The following is a 10,080-nucleotide window of genomic DNA, read 5'->3' as shown; positions in this document are numbered from 1 at the left end:
GATAGTCTGAGAAAGGCAGGCTTGATTAGCATAGAGGACCTGTCTCTCCCCTGCTAGGTTTGCAGTGCCTCACAATTTACCTAATATCAAAGACCTTAGTTCAGTCTTACAGAAGATTTCAAAAATATTAAGCAGGATACTATGAAGTGAATTTATGTATTTTCACTGAGTGACTTTAGGACAAACAGTGTCTAATACACCACAGAAAATACATCAGTGTTTTGATAATAAGTAGAAAAGGCAAAAGCTGTTTCAGGTGACTGGGAGCTGGCTGCATCCACTGCAAGGCCAAGTCTTATCCTGCTGAGGGGAAAATGTCACACACGCTTCATCAAAAGTGCACAGTTTCCAAGCCAACATAAAAGTATTTTGGAACCATAGCAGTGAGAATGGCAAAAGATAAAATTGCAAATCATAAAAATGACTGAGTTTCCCTTCTTACTAAAACAACTAACTGGAACTTCTTACAAATTAACCTTAGCTCCACTACCTTGTTTTTGCCTTCTAGAAAACAATGATTAAACTTAATGTTGACAAAAAAGGGTTACCAAAGATTCTATGAAGTTCAGCTCCTCAGAGCATTCAATACAGAAAAAGACCTGTTTCTCTGAATAGCAAAGAAATTAACAGACAGCTGCCAAAATCTTCTAAGAAGTCCTTCTGAGCAGCCTGTTACTGTTACCCCTCACAGTTCTCTACGGTCTGCTGTCGTTCTTACGAGAATTCATCACATGCCTCTCACTACATGTGCAATCCTATAGGTCACTGGCAGGAGGGTACTGAAAAACCAAGAGTTTTAAGGTTGCAGTTAAGAATAAATGAGAAATTGATTAGATGACAAAAACCGCAACTATAAAACAACAAAAAACAAAATTTGCCTGATGAAAAAATACCTGATTTTCGATGCACATGGTAAAACTGACTCAATAATGGATGATTCAATGAAGAAAAGTGCAATGTGTATCTGAAAATCCAGAAATAAATGGATTTTTAAAAATTCTTGCTACAACTAGAATGACCCACAACTAAAAAGATATACAACTATATACTGGGGGGATTTGGGGAGAAAAAAGCAGAAAAAAAAATTCTGAGGAAATGAAAGCCACAATACTATTTATTAGCATACAATGAAATAGAAGAGTTGATAAAATCTATCAATGAAAGAACCACAGAAGGGCTCATTTCACAAGGAAATGGATGTAGTTTTAATGACATACAATCAGACATTACTGAAAACTTACTGCTGGAATACATTCAGCTACAAGTAACGGAATCACACATGGTCTTCCTGAGTTGAGAAAGGTGCTTGTTCTCACCTGGAAAAACTGGCTCAAGGCAGACACAGCACAATGCAGCAGAGAAACAAAATTCACCGTCCTTGTTTTTATTGCCCCACTGTAGATGTCACAGTGAATCAGGTAAAACACACTCACTAGCACTTTTAAGAGCAACAGGTGTTTCCCATACAAACTAGACCTTATTCAGATATCACCTAGAGAATAGGGGAATCAAGAGAATGCTCCCAACCACAAAAGTCTGAATTAGTTTCCTGGTGGACACAAGAGGCCTTACAGAAAAATCCTTACTCTCATGTATCTTTGATGTGAAACTTGTGAAGACAGCAGTGGAAAGTACACCTCCGTGAAAATTAAAATCAAACAGTTGGTGGTGGTGTTCAAGGTACTCTTGACTAGATGGGCAAAGAATCCAGACAATCGGCTAAAAGACGGTTTCCTCGAAGCTCCTATGTAACTGTCTCTCTCTCCCAGTATGGTGCCTCCCCAATAAGCCTAAGGCCTTTATGGCTCCTGCCTTCTAAACCTCATGCAAATGAGGCTACGGGTGAATTTCAATCTAGAGACTCAAAGGGGGTGGATTCTTAAAGATCTAGTTCTTACTTTTACCGTCGTTGACATAAAGCAATACAAGGGTGATATGTGAAGCCCTGCATTTTGTTGCCTTATCACAGGCCTCGACTTAATTCAAAGTCTGTTCACCAAATACCAGTCAGAGAGAAGGACAAAGTACAAAGGCCCAAATATGAAAATAATAATACACACTAACCATGCTCTTTGATAAACTTGCCATACATAAAAATGTATTCCATTAGTTCAATAGTATGGAAACGGGTGGCAGGTTCCTATACCCACCCCCCTGTAAAAGGACCTTTCTCTAAGAAAGGAACAGTGTACACAATGGGTTAGTCATCTAGGAGCTGCAACACAAGGCCAGTAAGAAAATCTCAACACGTACAAACCATCACTTTTCAAAGACTCACTAACACAGAACAATTATAACATTATAAAAATCAAAGAAAATATTAACTGATTTAAAGGAAAAGCACTACCTATTAATCTTATGTACTACTGATGATGACTTGCAGAAATATCTCACCTCAATATTCATTTCTAGAAGTAATTAAAGAAATCCACAATCCAATGTTGCACTTTAAGAAAGATGCTTGGTACACAAAATATTTACAACTTTTATAATACATTTTCATGTTGAAAGCTTTCTAGAACATTATACAAATACATTTCCAGCAAGCTTTCTCACACTACTTACATTAATCTATTTTTTTTGGTGGGAGATTCACACAGAAAGATGTAGGCCAACTGAAGTCTTTCCCATGCTGTTTGTATGCAATATTTTCCTTAAGTCAGTCCTTCCATACCTTCAAAAAGGTCTGGGATGAAGAAAGGGTTCCCCACATTCTTGACATTTACATCATTTTTCCTCTAGTGTGCATTCTCTCATATCCTCGATACTTTTCGTGAGAAATAAAAGCTTTCAGACTTTCCTGGCATTCAAAGGGTTTCTAACCAGTGTAACTTCTTTCATGTTTTCGAAGTGATCTGCAAGAAATGAATGCTTTCCCACATTCCTTACATTCATAGGGTTCTTCTCCAGATTTCTTTCATGTACTTGAAGAGATCTGGAAGAATTAAATGCTTGAGTGCATGTTTTACATTCATACTTTCTTGCCAGTGTGAATTCTTTCATGTCTTCGAAGAGAGCTGGAATAAGTGAAAGCTTTATTGCACTTTTTACATTCATAGAGTTTCTCTGCAGCATGAATTCTTTCATGTCTTCGAAGAGAGCTGGAAGAAGTGAAAGCTTTATTGCATTTTTTACATTCATAGAGTTTCTCTGCAGTGTGAATTCTTTCATGTCTTTGAAGAGAACTGGAAGAAGTGAATGCTTTACTGCATTTTTTACATTCATATGGCTTCTCTCTAGTATGAGTCCTTTCATGTTTTTGAACATTACTGGAAAACCTGAATGCTTTGCCACATATTTTACATTGTAAGGGTTTCTGTCCAGTATGAATTCTTTCATGTACTGGAAGTGATCTTCGAAAAGTGAAGGCTTTCCCACATACCTTACATTTATAAGGTCGATCTCCACTGTGAACCATCATGTGTGATCGAAGACTTGAGGGAGCTGTAAAGGCTTTCCCACATTTCTTACATTCAAAGGGTTTCTCTCCCTTATGAATTCTTTCATGAATTTGAAGATAAGTGGAAGAAGTGAATGCTTTACGGCACTGTTTACATTCATAGGGTTTCTCTCCAGTATGAGTTCTTTCATGTTTCTGAAGAGACCTGCAAGAAGTGAATGCTTTATTGCACTTTTTACATTCATAGGGTTTCTCTCCAGTGTGATTCCTTTCATGTACTCGAAGAGTAGAGGAAGCAGTAAATGCTTTAGTGCACTTTGTACATGCATAAGGTTTCTCTCCACTATGAGTTCTTTCATGTCTTCGAAGAACATAGGGTAAAGTGAAGGCTTTCCCACATTCCTTACATTTATATGGTTTCTCTACATATTTTTGATGGTCATATGATTTGTGTTCAGTGAGAGATCTAACATGTCTATTAAAGGATGAATGATGCATGAAGACTTTTCCATATGCATTGCATTCATATGGTTTAGCTCCTGCAGTTTCCTTCTTCAGATTCAGATTTGGAATAAGACTGAAGTTTTCTCCACATTGACTACCCTCCTCACTTTCACAGAGTCTCTTTACCATACGGTTTCTGTAAAATATGAGAACAGTATTAATAATTTTTATATTACTGATTTTATATTTGTTATATTTATTATGATGTATAGGACAAGATTAGGTTTTCCACCTTGACTGAATTCTCAGAAATTGAATATACTGAATGCTCTGCAAGAGGACTTCAGCCTTGCTATTACTCAAACAGTGATACTTATGTACAGGGCTTATTAATACTAATTCCAAGTGAACTATTTTACAAAAACTGAACCCCTACATCACATTTCACAAAGTATATTTAGTGAAAATTTTCTCAGAACAGCTAAATCTGAAGCAAGCATTATATGCTGTGCATGCTTCTTTTTAAAATTTCATAACATACCAGGATTCTCACATGAGACACTGCTTTCTACTGTGAGTGTAACTCACCTTACTTTCCCCCCCTGGTTTTCATACCAATCTTCAATGTCATGAACTTCCCACGTTTTTCCTGAAATGCAGACCCAGAAAATTGATTCCAAGGTATTACAAATGACGGAAAAATTTTTAGAATCTAAGTCCATGATGACTTATCATCATTTCTAGTTTATTTACTAACATCACCTCTTTCTATATTCTACATTTTAGAACAGTGTTGATGGGCAAGAAACACTTGTTCTCTCCTTGATGACATGAAGGAATGTCCTCATTCTTACCTACTGAGGCCAGGTTCCTGAAGGTTTCCCACATCACATTTCTGTAGAGTCTCTTCTGTGAAGGATCCAGTAAAGCCCACTCCTCTGGGGTGAACTTCACAGCCACGTCCTCAATGGTCACTGAGTCCTGAAACACCACAAACGTGTGTAGAGTAGGATGCATAAGGCTGACAGTACTGGGGATCTATGCTCCATTTCTAGGAAAGTTATGTGTGATTCTGTGATCTCCAAATAGTTATTCTATGTCACGATCACTAGAAACACAATCTTATTCTGTACACTTTTCCTTATCAGATTAACAGCATTATGACCAGATGAAAATTGTTTACAGTTTTACTGTGATCATATTACATCATATTTCTCTTATGTCAGGATCCAGAGCATGTTGGGAAATGACAGAAATGCTATGGAAATGAAATAAATATTATCATTTTCAGATTAATAATTCCTTTTTCAAACCATTCTTTCATCTTCTTATTACCCACCAGTAACAGCACTCCATGAGGCAGGGGGTCTTACCTGCATGAGGTTTCAGTGAACAAAAAATATTGAAGAACTAGAAGCTTTTTTGTCTAGTCTCACCAAACAGAGAGTCCAAGAGGACAGTAGAAACTAACCTTTTAACAAAGCCCAGTGGACCCTGCTGTCCTACAGTACTCCAGACCATTACAGGTAAACAGATGCAGCTGGGTGAATGTAAATATTATTATTGAAAGCACTGCTGTTCATTTGTGTAATATTTATCATACACTCAGGTCTTCCTTTCTCTGTACAATATTTTTTAAAAGATTTTATTTTTCCTTTTTCTCCCCAAAGCCCCCTGGTACACAGCTGTGTATTTTCAGTTGTGGGTCCTTCTAGTTGTGGCATGTGGGATGTCGCTTCAACATGGCTTGACAAACGGTGCCATATCCGCGCACAGGATCCGAACTGGTGAAACCCTGGGCTGCCAAAGCGGAGCATGCGAACTTAACCACTCAGCCATGGGGCTGGCCCCCTCTCTGTACAATTTGATGGGGCTAGAAAGTTATTTGAAACTTAGAACCCAGACACAAGTAAGAAGGCACGACAACTTAGACCATCAAATCCCTATACTCATGTGCCTCAAGGCCACTTCCTACCAATTTGTAGAACACATGGGGAGATGATAATGTGCCAAAAGAACTCTTTTTGGTCAAACGCTAACAGTGTACCCTGAGCCTTGCTGCCCTTGAGAAACTTGTTAAAAGCTGCAGATTGCATGGGAGTTCATTCAAGTCCATGAAGGTTTGATGGTAAATTTGACAATTATTCTAAAATATGTGAAGGATTTAACAGACCTTTCCTCCAAAAGAACATAAAATCTCCACTGCCAACTTCAAAAGGACGTGCTTCTCAATCAGCCACTCGAGATCATTTTCTGCCAACTTCTGATCCCGCATGTAAGGAACTTAGAAGGTGTGATTCTTGATCTCACAAGAAACAAATGAACTAATGAGAAATGAACAACTCTTCTTAGATCTATGAGAGCCTTGAAGTGATAGACCAAATCAGTGTCTCCAAAATTTGGAAAGACAAAAGAAAGATGGCATTTTGAAATATGTCCTAGATATTGGTCTTACGAAGGCCTGAAGTAAACAAAAACATCTACTTCCCCAGATTCTAATGCAAAGAGAAAAAGAACAAAAAATGCAGAACACCATACCCACGAAGCCCAGGAAAACCCTCTATCACAGAAGAGGTAAAATACACATAATGGGAATACCTAAAGGGAAAGAACGACAGAAAGAATCAGAAGAACAAGTAAACTATTAATCACCAAAATAGCATAAAATTGATGATACCCTGCAACGTGTCCATCCAGGAAGCTCAGAGAACGCTAAACATGATCAACTACAGAAGTGCACCCCCAGGGATATCATCTTAAACTAGAGAAAAATCGAAGACAGAATATATTTAGAAGTGCTGAAGAAGAAACACATCTTAGCTATAAAGAAACAAAGATTTGAATTAAATTGCACTTCTTTTCAAAAACCATGCAAGCAAGAACCGAGTAAACCGAAATACTTAGAGTTTTGAAAATAAAAAAAAACACTGTCATAGAATTTTCTGTCAAACAAAATTGTCTTTCAAAAATAAAGGCCAAATAAGGACTTTCTGAGACAAAAATTAAGGAAATTTGTGATGAGTACACCTACTTTGAATGAAACGTTCAAAAATTTATTAGAAATCATGTAAATGATAAAGGTAGAAGATTAGAAAAGGAAAAAATGAAGGAAAAATATCTTTCATATTTCTTATAAGTAACATAGGTGACACTGTGTAAAATAACATTAGCAACAATATATTTGGTAAGGAGAGCCTTATGAACAAGTGAAATAAATGACAACAATGTGACAAAGGACAAGGAAGGGGTAATAGCGTTAAGAGGTACTTGCACAATAGTGAAGTGGCACAGTGTTATTTGACAGAGGAGGTGTGTCAGTTGTAACTGCATGATAAAAACTCATGGCCAACCACTAAAAAATGTTTTTAAATACTATGTAACTGATAATGCTAAGAGGAGGTGGAAGACAAAAAGAAAAAAGGAAGGGTAAAAATGAAAACAGTGAAAGGTTTGGTAAATATTACTTCAACTACATCAATAATCACTTTATCAAGTCTCAATACAACTGAAAGACACAGTATTATAGGATTTCAGAAAACACAACTATATTTTGTCTACAAGAAGCCCAGTTTAATGATAAAGACACACAGAGATGAAGGGTAAAAGCATGGAGAAGTATATACCATGGCAACACTAATCAGAAGAAAGCCACCATAGCTATATGAACTAGAGACAATGCAGATATCAAACCAAGGAAAATTCAGCGGCACAGAGGGGCACTGGATACAGCTAAAGGGTTCCACTGTCCAAGAAGGCACAGCAATCCTTCATGTGCACCTGTAGAAAGAGGGGCAAATTAAGTGAGGCACGAATTGATAGAATGCAAGGAAAAACAGATGCATCTATACTATAGCTGTAAAATTCAATACCTTGTTATCACGAATTGTAAATTCCAGTAGGCAGTCAATGAGGAAGGACAGAGGTGAAACGAACATCAGTGTGAAACAACTGGATTTCATTGTAACTTATGGAATACTTCATACAATAACAGCAGAATGTGCGTTCTTTTGAAGTTCACATGGAACATTTACCAGGATAAACCACTTCTGGGACAGAAATTTGAAAGAACAGAAATCATACAAAGTATGCTCTCACTTCATATAGGCATTCATGTAGAAGCCAGTAAGAGCAAGATATTTGGAAAACCCCAAAATATGTGAAGATTCTACAACACATTTCTAAATAATACATAAGATCAAAAGAGAAGTCTCAAGAGAACTAAAAATTATTTTGATCTACAAGAAATACAAACATGACATAAAGTGTCCTTGGATGCAGCAAAAGCATTGACTACAGGGCAGTTCATGCCATTAATAAATACACTGGAGGGGCTGGCCCTGTGGCCGAGTGGTTAAGTTCGCATGCTCCGCTGCAGGCAGCCCAGTGTTTCGTTGGTTCGAATCCTGGGCGCAGACATGGCACTGCTCATCAAACCACGCTGAGGCAGCGTCCCACATGCCACAACTAGAAGGACTCACAACGAAGAATATACAACTATGTACTGGGGGGCTTTGGGGAGAAAAAGGAAAAAGAAAAAATAAAATCTTAAAAAAAAAAAAAAAAGTAGAGGAAGATGGGCACGGATGTTAGCTCAGGGCCAGTCTTCCTCAGCAAAAAGAGGAGGATTGGCAGCAGTTAGCTCAGGGCTAATCTTCCTCAAAAGAACCCCAAAAACAAACAAACAAAAAAACTCGAAGAAGATCTAAACAGACAGCTCATTGAAGAAAACATAAAGCTGGAAAGTAAGTAATAAGAAAACATGCTCCAGGGGCCGGCCCGGTGGTGCAGTGGTTGAGTTTGCATGTTCTGCTTTGGTGGCCCAGGGTTCGCCAGTTCAGATCCCCGGTGCGGACCTACGCTGTGCTTGTCAAGCCATGCTGTGGCAGGCATCCCACACAGAAAGTAGAGGAAGATGGGCACAGATGTTAGCTCAGGGCCAGTCTTCCTCAGCAAAAAGAGGAGGATTGGCAGCAGATGTTAGCTCAGGGCTAATATTCTTCTTCTTCAAAAAAGAAAAAACATGCTCCACATCAAATATCCTTGGGAAATTGCAAATAAAACAACAAGGTATCATTAAAAACTTATTACATGGGTAAAACAAAACACTCAGAACACCGAATGTTGGTAGATAAACAAAGCTACAGGTAATCCTCAATCACTGCTGGTGGAAATGGAATTAGGTCCATCTACAGTGAAAGACAGGAACTTTCTTTAAAACCAAAATATTCTGTTACTATACAGAGTGAGATCCAGCAATCACACTCCTTGGTATTTTCCCCAATGAATTAAAACCCTCTGTTCACAGAAAACTACATGAACGTTTATGGGCACTTTATTCATAATTGGCAAGAGTTAGTGTTTTAAGCAAGATGTCCTCCAAGAGTTAAATAGACAAAAACAAACAGTGGTGTATCAATAGAATGAAATACTGTTCAGTGATAAAAAGAAATGAGGTATCAAGCCATGAAAACACATGGAGGAACCTTAAAAGTATATTCCTAAGGAAAGAAGCCAATGTGACAAGGCTATGCAGTGTATGCTTCCGAGTATATGACATTTTGGAAAAGACAAAAGTACGAGCCACTAAAAAGATATTTGGTCATGAAGGATTTGGGGGCTGGGGAAGGGATGAACCAATAGGCGGAGCACAGAGGACTTGTAGGCAAGTGAAACTCCACTATATGATACAGAAACGATGGATCTATGTCATTATACATTTGCCAAAACCCATACATGGTGTAACACAAAGTCAATGCTAATGTGCACTGTACACTCTAATGCATCAATATGGGTTTGCAAATTTTAACAAATGTACCACATTAGTACAAAATGTGAAAAAGACTGCAAAATGTGTGGATGCAGAGATAAGGGTTATGTGGGAACTGTAAATTCTGGTTAATTTTTCTAACAAAAAGTGCTCTAAAAAACCCCGCAGTCTTTAAAAAAAAATGAAAGACTGATTACAATTCACCCCTGATGACTGAAACAAGAGATCTCTCATTCAACTGATCTCAATAAGCCAGTATGGTGCTCTGTGAGCCTGAGAGCCATAAGGGAGTGGAAACTTGCATTAACTGCCTTGTTAGAGAGCACAGCACTGTATCCTCTGAGAAGTGCCATGGTCACTATCAATAGTGTCAGAATTCCAAGGTGCATAAACAGCATCCTGGTATGTCCTTGTAGTGTAGACCTGGTCATGTTCACACAATTGTTACCTTGATTTCTATCTTGGGTAT

At 38.0% G+C, this 10,080-nt stretch overlaps 1 protein-coding gene across 1 annotated transcript; it reads right to left on the bottom strand.

The window, feature by feature from the left end:
* Positions 1-1,096: 1,096 nt before the first annotated feature.
* On the bottom strand, positions 1,097-7,589 carry LOC100065656 (zinc finger protein 709). Its single transcript, XM_070274037.1, has 4 exons — positions 7,468-7,589; positions 4,699-4,825; positions 4,433-4,493; positions 1,097-4,040 (listed from the first exon to the last, which is right to left on the bottom strand). Exons 1-4 carry the CDS (start codon positions 7,468-7,470, stop codon positions 2,972-2,974), a joined length of 1,260 nt encoding a protein of 419 aa, XP_070130138.1. The 5' UTR covers positions 7,471-7,589; the 3' UTR covers positions 1,097-2,971.
* Positions 7,590-10,080: the final 2,491 nt, after the last annotated feature.

This window comes from Equus caballus, chromosome 7 (genome assembly GCF_041296265.1).
Source record: "Equus caballus isolate H_3958 breed thoroughbred chromosome 7, TB-T2T, whole genome shotgun sequence".
In the NCBI taxonomy this organism is placed as follows: domain Eukaryota; kingdom Metazoa; phylum Chordata; class Mammalia; order Perissodactyla; family Equidae; genus Equus; species Equus caballus.
This window is presented reverse-complemented; position numbering and strand designations above follow the sequence as displayed.